At 36.9% G+C, this 15993-nt stretch overlaps 2 protein-coding genes across 2 annotated transcripts in view; both read right to left on the bottom strand.

Annotated features, from left to right (window-relative positions):
• The window catches only part of fxyd3 (FXYD domain containing ion transport regulator 3), a 36802-nt gene extending 33967 nt beyond the window's left edge, over positions 1 to 2835 (bottom strand). Inside the window, exon 1 of the mRNA XM_062063530.1 lies at positions 2682 to 2835. The gene's annotated coding sequence lies outside the window, so the exon portion shown is untranslated. The remainder of the gene's footprint in view (positions 1 to 2681) is intronic.
• A 241-nt stretch (positions 2836 to 3076) lies between these two features.
• Positions 3077 to 10647, bottom strand: fxyd11 (FXYD domain containing ion transport regulator 11). The gene is made up of 6 exons (XM_062063531.1): positions 10603 to 10647; positions 10431 to 10463; positions 7013 to 7027; positions 6689 to 6763; positions 3709 to 3733; positions 3077 to 3601 (listed from the first exon to the last, which is right to left on the bottom strand). The coding sequence occupies exons 1-6, from the start codon at positions 10634 to 10636 to the stop codon at positions 3574 to 3576; spliced, it is 210 nt and encodes a 69-aa protein (XP_061919515.1). The 5' UTR covers positions 10637 to 10647; the 3' UTR covers positions 3077 to 3573.
• Between the last annotated feature and the right edge of the window lie 5346 nt (positions 10648 to 15993).

Here is a 15993-nt window from a genome sequence, read left to right as displayed (position 1 = left end):
TTTGTTTTCGAAACAAACAAACAAACAAACAAACGGCGTGGCGAAGTTGGTAGAGTGGCTGTGCCAGCAATAGGAGTGTTGCTGGTTACTGGGGTTCAATCCCCACCTTCTACCTTCCTAGTCACGTCCGTTGTGTCCTTGGGCAAGACACTTCACCCTTTGCCTCTGATGGCTGCTGGTTAGCGCCTTGCATGACAGCTCCCGCCATCAGTGTGTGAATGTGTGTGTGAATGGGTAAATGTGGAAATACTGTCAAAGCGCTTTGAGAACCTTGAAGGTAGAAAAGCGCTATACAAGTATAACCCATTTATTTATTCTCAAGAGTTTTCTATGCTATTTTCTTCTTAAGCTAACATGTAATGTCATGTTAGCTCTAAACTAAACAAAATTGATGCTAATCCATCTTTTTGTAATTTTTTTTACAAAATAAGAATCAACAAGAGAACCGATAAAGAACCGAATCGTTAAGCAGAACTGGAAAAATGGTATCAATTCCCATCCCTACCCATAATGTACGATAATTTGACCGCTTCAAACCACGGCTATGGGTGAGGGCGGACCTACGTCACTTCCGCCTACCAATCCCCTAGCAACCGGGAATTCGTTGAAAACAAACCAGCTCACAGCGAACACAGCATTGACAGAAAAAGCATTTAACGAGCGTTGTGGCTTGGAAGTCGGCGTTAAATCCTTCATTTACGCATTTTTACTTATTCGCATATCGTGTGAAAAAACGAAAATGTATTATTTGCGTCAGACTCGTCTCAGTGAACTTTAAAGCTTCTCAGGCTTAGCTTAGCTTGCTAGTTAGCTTAGCCTGCGCGCTACTAAGAAAGAGACGCGGAAGTTATCAACAACAAGATCAAGTGCTAGTGTATAACGAAACCGGTTTTCGAAAATAGCTAGCTAGGCTATAGACTATATAGTATATTACTTACTTAACTTAATCCTCTTCTTCCCGGATGGGAAATAAGGCTTCGACGACTCGACGCCATTCATCTCGCTGCTGTGCTCGTCTCTGTGCCTCGCCCCATGTAAGCTTCATCTCTTTCAGCTCCCCTTCAACTGTTCTTCGCCAGGTGTTCTTTGGCCGCCCTGGCTTACGTTTTTCCGGTGGTGTCCATCTTAACGCTGCCTTTGGTATCCTCTCGTTGTCCGGTTTTCGAAAATAGCTAGCTAGGCTATAGACTATATAGTATATACCGCATGTTATTTTTGTACAACAACAACTTCAGCTGTCGAACGTTATAAGGTACAAATTCAACAAGTACAACATTAGCACGGACGTATAGCCAAGTTGTGGTTAAGAAGGTGGATTTTTGTTCCTTATATTTACCAGAAACGAAGTGATCCGAACACACGACCCGGGACTTTGGGGGACTCCAGTGAGAACCGTCCTCGTTTTCCCAGTGTAAAGCTGCGAGCCATTTGTCTCGTCTCTGTGGGCTTTTATCACGCTTTGGCAGAACAAAATACAACCTTTGTTTTCCCTGTTTCCAGTTGTGGTTAGCACAACCAAAAACAACACAGTTTTTCTGCATTTTGGAGGCAGAATGACGGGTTTAACCAGCGTAGGTCGACAGGTTAAAGAGTAATGGCAACGGTTTGTTTTCAACGCCAGTCTGGTTGCTATGGCTCGAAGAACCCGTATGTAGCTCAGTTGCCCGGATGTCGGCCCTCACCCATTAGCAAACACAAACAGGATGGGGCGTTGTAAATCTGCATTATAACCAGGTAATATTGTAATTTCTTCCTGTAGCAGGTGGTCCAAAGCAAAGGCAAATTGGGTATGAACAATATTTATTCAAAATACTACAATTTTAAGCTTCTGGTACGACAATTTGTCATTCCCTATCTGGCAACGCTCGATGCCATTTATACAACAGACATTTTAGTCAGTGCAAATTAATATAGACCAGTGATTCCAAAACTATGATAGTGGTACGCGGGCTTCCTATAGTGGTACGCCAAATAATCAATTAAATATTCAAACACAGTGTTACTGGTCAAGCTATCTGTATCGGTCAAAAATATTAAATATACTTGTTAAATAAAACCTCTGCCTTGTTTTTATTGACTATTTAGGTCTACTGTGCTACTGTATTTTAGTGTGGTAATTATGGTGCTACTTAGAGAGCCAAGGTGGTACTCGGCGAAAACAGTTTGAGAACCACTGATGACGACCATTTACATTATCGTAAAGAGTAGTAGCAAAATGTTATCAGCACTGCATTTATCAGGTGGCAATTTCACACACACAATTGCCGGATACAGCAGTTAGATGTAATAAAAAGCACATTAAAAATTGGTGTGGCACAAACGACATCCTTATGATGATTCATTTATCGTATTATGTGTATTACAAGTTGCCCCTACATATTGAATTGTATTCAGTGTGCGAACAGTGTGCTTCTAGATACAAAGGACAAATGATGACTTATATACATACAAATATTTTTTAAATTAAGTTGACATAATTGTGTGTAAAATGTAGTGATTTAAAAATAGGTTTTAAACCTGTTTAGTGAGTACGAGCTAGCTTACAACTAGCATAAAAGAATAGCTGAGTTTGTAAAAAAGAAAAAGAAAAAAAGATGGACATTTTTTTTAGCACATTTTATGAACTGGAGGAGATATAAACTCGCTTAAAACACTAAAACTAATGCGTTTGATAAACTTACCCTTGACGAGCTGAAGTCCAAAAAACGAAGACAATGTCAAGTAATAGCTGGGACTTGTCGACTGCTCCGTGCGTCAACACCCTTCTTTACTGAAACGCTCTACAGGTTGGCAGGGCTTTTTTAGAAAGGGGAAGCGAAAAAAGCGTACTGATCCCAGCTCGGTTTCAGTTGTGCGACAAGCGCAAGAGGTTACGTTCGAGGGGCGTGTACGCTGGTCCTGGGTCAGGGGTTAAGAATCTCGAGAAGGAGGGGCGCTTCTTGTGTTTGCTTATCAAGAAAGAACATGTCAACAGTTTGTTTAGGAGGTTGATTAACTTCAGTAGAGGTTATACTAAGACATACTTCGTCGTTGTTATGATGATCGATGCCTGCAATGTTTTATTATAGTAAATTAATGCAACATGTATGCACTGGAAATACTGTGAATGGAGGACATAAGTGTTGTAAACATAGAGAACTGAAATGATGCAACTGTTTCCAACTAGGTTTTAATTGAGTCCACATCACGCACCAAATGTTTTTGGAACATGTTTGTATGATTGACATGTTTAACCACAGGTAACATTTAACTTTACCCTACAAACATAGAGCAACAATAATGACCAAACATCAAGCTACTGTGTGTTTATAATAGAGTAACTAATAGGATATGGCTTTTGTAGATATAGATATATAACTTCCATGGTTGAACAAGGCATGGATCATGGATGATTTTATAAGAATATACATTGAAAACAAATAAGTAACTGGACTTCTTCTTTACCATTTCTTTTATATGTGCAGGTTTCTCTAAGATGGCGTGGCTTCCTCCAAACCGCCCACCCACCCTTTATCTCCACCCATTGCCTGTCTGCTGTTCTTCGACAAGAAAACTGGTTTGTCAGGTTCCATATCAGATTTCACTGCTGTCATCTTCTTTCCTAAGGTAAACCATAAATGTGTGGATTACAATGGCAGTTAAGGAATTGGGGGGCTGTTTAGATATTCACTGGATGAGAGAGTTAAAAAGTAGAAAAACAATTCTTACTTGGGCTTCCGGCTGCACTTGTTGTCTGTGAAAAGAAAGCTTTGGTGAAACTCGATTACATTAAAAGTAATCTGGTTCTTGTGAGAACATATTCACATTGTGTCAATGCTGATATAAATTTCACAAAGATGCATTGATGTGTCAAAAAATCCTTAATTTTAAACTATCTGATTCTACAGGAACCTATAGTTCAAGGGAGTAAAGATTACAGGAACTGAAGATTCCTGAACTTTTGGTGGAAAAAGCCCCAGTGTCAGCACAGTCCTCTTACCTAAATTATTTTTTAATGTATTTTTTGTTAAAACACCCAAACTTTTAAAATCAACACGCTATTAGCATAAATGTCTATATTAATGGTTATATCACATGTATCTGCTAATTTCTCAAATGAGTCATTTCTGGCTTGCTGGATCAAAGATTAAAATGTTAATTTCATGCAGGAACGTTTTTATGTGTTACTTGAATGCACCACATGTGTTTTCTCAAAACTTGGTACCAATTTGTTTCTAAAGACCTGGAAGGGTGTATTTTGTAGTGAAATTTGCCAGCTAGCACTTCAGTTGGAGGGACTGATCTACTACGCTCCACACACCACTCGCAAAACAGCTTGTGCAATCTATGAAATTGCATGTCATATTAGTACTATTATTTTAGGACAACAGAAACCATTTTTAGCTAGCTGACACGCTTTGCGAGGAGGCTAGGGACCATCACAACAGTAGCGCATTCATGCACCTGGAATGATCCAAACGCAATAAAATGCATATTATAATCTTTTTTTTCATATAGGAGATATATTATGATAATACATTTTCTATAAAAAAAAAGAAAGAACAGCATTTGATTAAAAAAAACGCCAGCAGACACCAAAACGCATCAGCTGAGTTTGTTTTAATCAGCCATTTAAGCCATCCAGCAGCTATAAAAGTCCAAAATGATGTTGTTGAAGAGGCGATATGTCCAATAGTTTTTATTTTTGACAGTCTAATTATGTTGACACATATACGTAGGATGCAAGATTCACTGTCCACCATCTGTATTTGCAGCACAATCACCTGCATTCTCACAACCGTGTCCGTAACTGCCAGTTTGCAATTACTTTACCAACTAAATAAAGACACAAAATAGCGCCTGCAGAGCAGTTTCAGCCTCACTAAATAAATCACATTGCGTGTGCTGAATGATTATTGTTGCATCTCCTACTCCCAGTATTGTGGTTGTTGTGATGATCAGCATATATTCTCCATATTCATTAAGACAGACATGAGAAATGGATTGCAGTCTTTATTTTACTTACAAATCCCAAAACCAGGGAAGTTGGCACGTTGTGTAAATCGTAAATAAAAACAAAATACAATTATTTGCAAATCCTTTTCAACCTATATTCAATTGAATACACTGCAAAGACAAGATACTTAACGTTCGAACTGGTAAACTTTGTTTTTTTTTCAAATATTAGCTCATTTGGAATTTAATGCCTACAACATGTTTCAAAAAAGCTGGCACAAGTGGCAAAAAAGACTGATAAAGTTGAGGTATGCTCATCAAACACTTATTTGGAACATCCCACAGGTGAACAGGCTAATTGGGACCAGGTGGGTGCCATGATTGGGTATAAAAGCAGCTTCCATGAGATGCTCAGTCATTCACAAACAAGGATGGGGCAAGGGTCACCACTTTATGAACAAATGCGTTAGCAAATTGTCGAACAGTTTAAGAACAACATTTCTCAATGAGCTATTGCAAGGAATTTACGGATTTCACCATCTACGGTCCATAATATCATCAAAAAGTTCCGAGAATTTGGAGAAATCACTGCACGCAAGCGGCAAGGCTGAAAACCAACATTGAATGCCCGTGACTTTCAATCCCTCAGGCGGTACTGCATCAAAAAGCAACATCAGCGTGTAAAGGATATCACCACATGGGTTCAGGAACACTTCAGAAAACCACTGTCAGTAACTACAGTTTGTCGCTACATCTGTAAGTGCAAGTTAAAACTCTACTATGCAAAGCGAAAGCCATTTATCAACAACATCCAGAAACGCTGCGGGCTTCGCTGGGCCCAAGCTCATTTAAGATGGACTAGTGCAAAATGGAAAAGTGTTCTGTGGTCGGACGAGTCCACATCTCAAATTGGTTTTGGAAATTGTGGACGCCATGTACTCCGAAACAAAGAAGAAAAGAACCATCCGGACTGGCGCAAAGTTAGAAAGCCAGCATCTGTGATGGTATGGGGGTGTATTAGCGCCCAAGGCATGCATAACTTACACATCTGTGAAGACACCATTAATGCTGAAAGGTACATACAGGCAACATATGGACATCCAAGCAACGTTTTTTTCATGGACGCCCCTGCTTATTTCAGCAAGACAATGCCAAGCCAAGCGTTACAACAGCGTGGATTCGTAGTAAAAGAGTGCGGGTACTATACTGGCCAACCTGTAGTCCAGACCTGTCTCCCATTGAAAATGTGTGGCGCATTATGAAGCGTGGAACTTAAGCTTTACATCAAGCAAGAAAGGGAAAGAATTCCACCTGAAAAGCTTCAAAAATTGGTCTCCTCAGTTCCCAAACGTTTACTGAGTGTTAAAAGGAAAGGCCATGTAACACAGTAGTAAAAATGCCCCTGTGCCAACTTTTTTGTAATGTGTTGCAGCCATTAAATTCTAAGTTAATGATTATTTGCAAAAAAAATATGTTTCTTAGTTCGAACATTAAGTATCTTGTCTTTGCAGTGTATTCAATTGAATATTAGTTGAAAAGGATTTGCAAATCATTGTATTCTGTTTTTATTTACGATTTACACAATGTGCCAACTTCACTGGTTTTGGGTTTAGTACTTAGCGACACAATCCTCACAAGTTTAGTAGATCAGCTTTGCATGTGCTATCAAGTTGGCACATGTTTTAGTACACGCAAACTTTAAGCTCTTCTTATTGACAACTTAACTAATTTAATGTTTGGATGTGACACTTACGCAGTAAGACACAGAGTCCTCCGATAAACAAAAGGCCTGAACAGACCAGTCCTACGATTCGAAGCCTTTCATAGTCTGCCAGAAAACAATTTCACAGGTTAAAGAAAACATTGATATCTCCTACAAAACAAATCCATGTATTTCTGTATTAACATTCAAGGGTCATCTATTAATACAATACAGTAAACATTCTCTGGTTCTACTGTATCTTCTACCTTGTGTTGTACTGTATGCAGTAACATAGGCATGCTTCCTCCTACAGCATGATGAAATACTCGTATGTGCATGCTTTGTAACTGTGACAATCAAAAATGGTGTACTTACTATAAACAAATGCACCTGCAATATAGAAAAAACATCAGTCACAACACAAATGTAACAATCAGACTCATGTTGGCCTCTAAATATACAAAGGCCATTTATTTTTAATATTATTCTATGGTAATGTGGTCAATCAGTTAAAGTTGCTGTTTGCGGCAGTTGCCTGCAGGTCCTTCGTATTTCAATGAGCTGCAAGCGTAAAGTGCATCCGGAAAGTATTTACAGTGCTTAACTTTTCTAAATTTTGTTATGTCACAGTCTTTTTCCTAAATGGAACACATTCATTTGTGTCCCTAAAATTCTACAGACACAACCCCATAACGACAATGTGACATATTTGTTTAAATGTTGCATATTTATTAATAATACGAAACAAACAAAAAAATCACATGTACATAAGTATTCACAGCCTTTGCTTAATACTATGTTGATGCGCTTTTGGCAGCAATTGCAGCCTTGGTTTTTTTTTTAAAACAATGCCACAAGCTTGACACACCAATCTTTGGGCAGTTCCGCCCATTCCTCTTTGGATGGGAAGTTGTTTTTTATCCAGGATGTCTCTGTATTTTGCTGCATTCATCTTAGTCTAGTCAGGGAGGTGACCAAGAACCAGATGGTCACTCTGTCAGAGCTACAGCATTCCTCTGCAGAGAGAGGAGAACCTTACAGAAGGACAAACACCTCTGCAGCAATCCACCAATCAGGCCTGTATGATAGAGTGGCCAGACGGAAGCCATTCCTTAGTAAAACGTTTTCCAAAATACACCTAAAAAACTCTCAGACCAAGAGAAACAAAATTTTCTGGTCTGACGAGACAAACATTAAACTCTTTGGCCTGCATGCCAGGCATCATGTCTGGAGGAAACCAGGCACCACTCATCACCAGACCAATACCATCCCAACAGTGAAGCATGGTGGTGGTAGCATCATGCTGTGGGGATGTTTTTTAGTGGCAAGAACTGGGAGATTAGTGAGGATAGAGGGAAAGATGAATGCAGCAATGTACAGAGACATCCTGGATGAAAACCTATGCTTGCCATCCAACCTGATGGAGCTTGAGAGGTGCTGCAGAGGAAAAGGCAAAGAGGAATGGGCGAAACTGTCCAACGATTGCTGGGCCAAGCTAGAGGCATCGTATTCAAAAAGATTTGAGGCTATAAGGTGCATCAACAAAAAATTAGCAAAGTTCTGTGAATACTTATGTACATGTGATTTATTTTCATTTTTATTTTAATACATTTTCAAATTGACAAAAAAAAAAACTTTTCACATTGTCATTATGGGATATTGGCTGTCGAATTTTGAGGACCAAAATTAACTTAAATCCATTTTGGAATTAAGCTGTAACATAACAAAATTTGGAAAAAGTGAATATCCTGTATATCCTGGTCCAACCATGTAAAGTGTGGTTATAATGTTATGTTACAAAAAGCAGTGTTTGGTAAAGTGCACAATTTCACTAACCAGTTAAACTGTAATATAGAAACCCCTGGCTAAATTTCCATTATATTCTTATCAATGACATAGCAGGAAGAGACTAGAAATATGTTTCACATTTTATACAGAGCACTCTATCATACATTATTTGACATTTTACATGCGCTTCTTCACACAAATGCGGCCCTATGCACAGTGTGTGTGCTCTGCGTCACAGCAGGCACAAGACATTGATACAATGTTGATTATACATATATATCCTTTAAAATTGACTTTGAAATAGCGTTGCAAAATATTTGTATTTGTAAATTGAGACAACGTTGATGTCTAATGTTGGATCCACGTTGTTGGTTGTGAAATTACAACATTTAAAAGGTCAAATCTACGTCACAACCTGACATTGGATAAACGTTGTCAAAAAGCTTGTTGTTTCAACGTATTTGTGTTGTAATATATTGGTTGGAGAATGACCAAAATTCAATTGTCAAATCAAGGTCAAAATCCAACATTGTTTAAATATTGTCAAAAAGCATGTTGTTCCAACGTTAGTTTTGAGTTGCTCAACCTAAGGACCTAATCCAAGAAGTTCTCAATGTTGTTTCAATGTCTTGTGCCTGCTGGGGTATAAGGAACCAGCATCTATTTTTTCGCCCTGGAATATAATTTACGCCCAAGAAGCGTATTTGTGTGAGACAACCCTGATTGACAACTATGATACAGTATATCTTATTCAGACCAAAAAACAATTTTCTACAAAGCTTGAAGGGGAACTCCACTTTTTTGGGAATTTTATCTGTCGTTCACAATCATTATGAAAGACATGACGACGGATGTATTCTTTTTAAAGCATTCTAACTCGTAAATAAAAGTCTGCTTACAGTGGCGTCAATGAGAGGTCCTTTATTCCACCAATAAAACCCAATTAAAAACTATCCAAAAAGCGCCAACAATACTCCATTTACGATTCTATCAGTCTGCATCCTAATGACAGCAGACATTGTGCAGTAAGTTATGTTTTATTATGTTGTTGGCTCTCATGAAGTCTGCAGTGAGTGATAATCAGTGATGTTGTTGGGGAAACAAAGTGAACGTTGTGATGCGTTTTTTATATTAATGCGCCGCGTTTGCTTAAAATGAGCAAAATATGTAGATATTAAATGTTATTATAAATGTGCCCGTTACTACATTACATGTATATTTACAGCATGTATATAAAACCTTAATGGAGGTGTTGGGATGTTTTTTAAAGGGCTTTGTCAGCTGACTTCTGATCGCATTTAGTTACAATTTAGAAATCAATAAAAAAGGAAAAACAGATTTGTTGTTGTTTTACATAAGGATTGTGACTGATAGGCACAATAACAAAAAAAAGTGCTGTTCCCCTCTAACTCCTTAATAGTGACACTTTTTTTTATTTTTAAATCTGTTCTCTCAAACCACCATTGGAAACATAGGCTAGCTGTAGGTGGTGTTTTAAACCCAAAAATATAGGAATGCCACCGCCTAGCATACAGGTACAAAATGTTTCCAATTGTGGTTTAAGAGAACAAATGTAACAAATAAAGGGCAGAGGTGTTTATACACTGTAAAAAAGTCAGTAGATTTGTTGTTAAAATACAGGCAGCTTATTTGCCAGAATTGCTACTGGAATTGGATCCTGGTCGACGTAGAGTTGAGAAGAGTAACAATTATGTTTTAATGATGTTTAAATTGTTATATTCTAAAAAAACAAAACAATCATTCAACATGTTCCCCATGAATTAGTTTTAGTACAAAACATGCTGGAAAATAAATTCAAGATTGATTAAAAAAAATATAAAAATGGTTTCACATAAATAAAGTGGAAAAAAACAATAAGTAAAGAGAACACCAGAGCACATTCTATGCAGCCACCTATTTGCTGCAAACAGCACATTTAAGTTTCTCCACAAACCACACAAAAACAGCCTCAGAGATAAAAACAAAGGTAGAGTTTTGACCTTACTTGCTTCGGTTTCAGTGAAAAGAGTGAAGAGAACTGAAAGAAAAGAAGACAGAGAAGTTCTTAACTGTGGACATTGTTTACAGCCATCAGTTATCTGGGCTTTGCAACTTTTTTAATGTGTTTAATGTGTTCTACATGGCATTTTTAGGAGGTGTCTTCCACTTGTAGTTACCTGCTATGACGGCCACAAGAGTGAGATTTCCCATCTTCAACACGGCTGAGACACACAAAGTGAGAGGAAAGAAAACATTCGAATGTGAAATTGAATAGCAGAAGCGATTTGGTTCTCATGACTTCCTCACTCACACACACACACACACACACACACACACACACACACACACACACACACACACACACACACACACACACACACACACACACACACACACACACACACACACACACACACACACACACACACACACACACACACACACACACACACACACACGCACACACACACACACACACGCACACACACACATCTCTTTCTCCTCAGGAGGAATGTCCTTGTGGTGTGAGAGGTCAGAGTCCCGTCAGCAGGGATGCATTTTGGGTGTTTGGAGAATAAACAGCAGGCGCGAAGTTTCCAGTCAACAAAAGAAAAAAAAAACCCTCAAAACTTTAGTACAAGCAGTGTCGTGTCGTAATGTTTAAAAAAAATACTACAATTGCCCTTGAAAAAAAAAATACTTAAAACTTTTGCATTCAAATTCAGCAAACATTCAGTTTTCTTGACATATTTGTACTCAGACACTGGAAACTTCAAGCAAAAAGAAATGCCTCAAATCAAAGTATAAAATATCTATGATATTTTTTTATTAATAAGTAGGACTATTTTACTTAAGTAACTACAATGTGAGATACATTGCAAGTAAAACACATAAAATACTGTTTGGTATTTTTTTTTTCTTTTTGCTAATTAAAAAAAAAGGATATATCACATTTTAACATACATAACTAAAAAGAAAATTGACAAATGCTTTTTAAAAATTTTTTTGCTCAGAAATCTGTATTTTTAACCTTGATATTAGGCATTTAGATTTAAGTTTTTGAAGCACATGTAAACAATTGTCTTTTAATAACTTGCTCAAGAAAAAGTAATTATAATTTTTTTCTTTTTTGTATTATGCTATTACGTATCTACTCCCAAACATTCTGTAAGTGCAAGTAAGCGCAAGTAATGTTTTTGTACAACAAATAATAAAAACACAGTTTCGCACAACCTGAAGCTGAAATAAGGATGGCAACAAAAATCTTATCTTGGACCCTTTGTTGTTTTTTTTTGTTTATTAACCCCCTTGACCTTTGTTAGAAGGTCACTGAGCTTATCAGCTAGCATGACATTAGCAAAGGTCACGCTGCCGTTTGACTTTAAAGTCTCACCTACGCACGCGTCCGTCCAAAACCATAAAAGTTTGCATTGTTTTAAAACGTTTGTCAACAATTAATCATTCAAGAGTCAATTTTTTTGTAAACTGTCTGTTGAAACTCTGTAACAAGTATTTTAGTTGAAACATTTCAAATAACATAACAGGAATCATAAGACATTTACAAAACACAAATTTAATTTGACTCTGAATCCCATCATGCATTGCTCTCCTGTAGATGAACTTACCTGAAGTGATGAGTATAGGTGTGCAAAACGTGTGTGTGGATGTTGCTGGGGTGCAGCCGAGAAAAAGTCCCTGTTTTCAGTTTTACCTGAATTTGTAGCACCTGCTCCTCCTCTTTGTTTAGTGTACAAACTATCGTGTATGTGCCTGTGTGTGTGTGTGTGTGAGTGAGTGTGTTTTTGTGCATGTGCAACATGAAAGTGACATACAGGGGTCACTCGTTTATACCTTGGCTGGTGTTTTTCCATAAACATCAGAGAGTTATGTCTGTGCACGTTTTAATGTATTACTATTGTCTATGTTGCCCCCTCTACCAATAAACGTGGTCGTGGGTGGTAAAGTTATAGGTATGAGATAATAAAATTCAAGATTGTGAATGTTAAGAGGGACAACATATCACATGTCATCGATTAATATCTTTCTTTTCTAGTGTATGTTCCATTGTTTTTCCAGAGACATATGCATATGTTTTCACGTTACAGTGGTACCTCAATTTAGGAGTGCCGCAACTGAAGAGTGTTTCGAGATGAGAGCTGTCGCTTGGATAAGTGTTATGCTTTAAGTTACGAGCAAAAACTTGAGTTACAAGCATCCCCGACATTAGTTGGAATAGCAAATGTCACAGTGAACCCCATAAGATCCGCCCAAAACATCTGGGGTGAGTAAGGCCCCAGATCATACTTGCTGGCGTTAACTTATAGTTAGAGAAGGAAATAACTTAGTTTTTCTTAGCATGGGATTGAAGAAAGTGAGTGTGAAGGACAGTGCTGAGAGTAGGAAGTAGATGATATTCATTGCATTAAGGAAATAAATCATCAAAAAATTGGAGCGTATTACTGATAGTCGATAACGACTGCCATGGACGTTAAAATAATATCCAAACAATGGACATTTATCCATGAAAACATAGAAAAGTTGCTGATGGTGTGTTTTACGGCTGTAAGGTGATACCGTAGTAAGTTTACTCTCCATGGTAAGTGCTGCACATTATTATTACATTACCTTATGAGACTACTGTAGTTGTTTGTAATACATTCTATTGTATTGTTTTTAAACAACACTTCTTAACGCAATGTTTGTTTTTCTTTTTAAAAAGGTATGTTACATTTTAAAGTTGTGATGTTTTGTCGGGGCCAAGCACCAATAAATTCATAAAAAAAAAAAAAAATCAATATGTGACATTGAGTTAAGATACAAGGGTTTTGAGTTAAGAGCTCCGTCACAGAACAAATTAAGCTCATAAGGTGAGGTACTACTGTATAGTCAAGTAAAATACAAAAGCTTATTTTGTTTCGAATCACATCTTCATGTACGGTATGTCAAAATTAGAGTTGGCCTGGGTATGATAATACAGGAATCATTATAAATGAATATACATCATATGCCCACAATCCAGTCATATTGTGCAATATAGATTAAAAAAACAAAACAATAAGACTAGTTAGATTCATTGAGGTTACGTTCTGAGATCATCTGCTTACTGGGAAAAAGGCTAGTACTGCAATTAAGATGCCCATAAAAATGTTTTATTTGACTCATGGCTCTCTCCTCTTCCTTTAAACTCTCTTGCGAGCTTAATGTTGACGTTCTTTACCCATTTTGAATCAAAATTTGTCATGAAAGTGACTGTTGTAATCGTTGGATTAGACTCATCTTTAAAATCTTTCTTTCCTATAATAATAATAGTCATTTCCTTTGTTCTCTGGCAACAAAGAAAGCTTACAAGCTAAACATACTGTTTCGGCACAAATCCAGGTTTAAGCTTTTTTGATATTCTTCAGAAGCTTTATAAACAAATATGCAAAATTGTAAAACGTACTCACTCAACATTAATGAAAGAAAATAAAAGATAATCGATAGAACTGTTGAAATTGGAGTTGAGTTCTACCTATAGCCGAGTCGACTTAGTGCTTGTTAAAGTTTTTTGTCTGAATGAATGCATGTTATAAAGATGTGTGTTTTTGTCTCACGTTGTGGATGTTTGGTAACATTTAAAAATTATAAAAAATAATAGTCATGCAGGACAATAAACTGATAGCCAGGGCTTTTGGATTGTTGCAAAGCAATCTAATTTCTGAATTCAAATTCTAAATGATAACTTATGCTTACTTGCCGTGTTGGTCTAATGGTGGTCAGGCAAACCAGAACGAGGAAGGGATTGACAAATGTTTAACAACCTATTGTTGTTTTTGCACGCTGTCATTGACATCGGTTACCACACAGGTTTGTTTCCAGATAAGGCAGCATCCTACCGTATGATAGCAACAAACACAAAAGTAGTCCAAAAAGTGTGATCCATAGGGTGTGTGAATGGGATATGACAGCACTTAGAGTGAGACGACACTATAATGTAACTGAAGTGGCCAAACTTCGTCCTCTAAAATCTAATGATAATAGAACTATAACATATCCAAATGTGTTCAGAGGTGTTTGGCAATATAGAATATGGCTGACATGAATATGGTGTAAAATAGGCTAAACCATATGGTTAATCTGAATGCCATAAAGTAATGTGTCAAATGATTAAAATTTGTCGACAAATTTATAACAATGGGAGATTAATTTTAATTAATTACAGTTATATATCATACATCTCTAATAATAGTGTTGTATTTTCAAAATTACACTGTAAAAAAAAATCAGTAGAATTTACGGTAAAATACTGGCTGGGGTTGCCAAGAATTACCCCTAAAAAATACAGTCAAAATGTATCTGTCATTACGGTATGTTGATGTTGAATCCATTAGTTTTACAGTTGATAACTGTTTTTGCTTGCCATAAATTACGATGAAAAAACAGATATATTGTTAACCTTTTTTTAAAACAAAACCCATAGAAATCACGGTAAAATACTGTCACAATGTATGAAACATTACGTACAATGTGTTATTGTGGAATCCGTTATTTTACAATAGAGAAATATTTTTGCTTACGGTAAATTACCATGATAAACACAGATATGTTGTTAACATCTTTGCAGTAATTTACTCTAAAAATAATTATATAATAAATCCAATTACAGAAATTTGCTTCATAAAAAATTTAATATAAACCCGTTTACAATAATTCATATGAAAAATAAATTGTAAATCTAATCAGCTGTACAATAGTTTTTTACTGCAACATTCAACTTTACTGTAAATGACTGGAAGTTGTGGATTTAATGTAAAAAAGCAAATTAGAAATTACATGAGAAATTAAAGTTGGTTGTGATAGATTTTATACTCAGCAACTGAATATAGTCAATTATTAAGGAAATGACCAAGCCAAAATAAACAGTTTTTACACTTCCATTATCTCTGAGAACAGATTGAACCGATTGGTAATCTGTTGGGTATACCCAAAAAGCAGAGGTGAGAAATAAAAAAAAACAGTAAGTGTCCATATATGAAGAAAAATTAGCCACTTGTCCAGACATGGTTGAACATTTATCATTTATAAATGGCTTTCGCTTTACATAGTAGAGTTTTAGCTTGCACTTACAGATGTAGCGACAAACTGTAGTGGTTTTCTGAAGTGTTCCTGAGCCCAATGCGTGATATCCTTTACACACTGATGTCGCTTTTTGATGCAGTACCGCCTGAGGGATCGAAGGTCACGGGCATTCAATGTTGGTTTTCGGCCTTGCAGTGATTTCTACAGATTCTCTGAACCTTTTGATGATATTACATATGGTAAATGGTGAAATCCCTAAATTCCTTGCAATAGCTCGTTGAGAAATGTTGTTCTAAAACTGTTTGACAATTTGCTCACGCATTTGTTCACAAAGTGGTAACCCTCGCCCCATCCTTGTTTGTGAATGACTGAGCATTTCATGGAAGCTACTTTTACACCCAATCATGGCACCCACCTGTTCACAATTAGCATGTTCACCTGTGGGATTTTCCAAATAAGTGTTTGATGAGCATTCCTCAACTTTCTCAGTCTTTTTTGTCACTTGTGCC

The sequence above is a fragment of the Entelurus aequoreus genome, linkage group LG11 (genome assembly GCF_033978785.1).
Source record: "Entelurus aequoreus isolate RoL-2023_Sb linkage group LG11, RoL_Eaeq_v1.1, whole genome shotgun sequence".
NCBI lineage: Eukaryota > Metazoa > Chordata > Actinopteri > Syngnathiformes > Syngnathidae > Entelurus > Entelurus aequoreus.
Note: the sequence above shows the minus strand (reverse complement) of the source record. Positions and strands in the feature narration are given on the sequence as shown.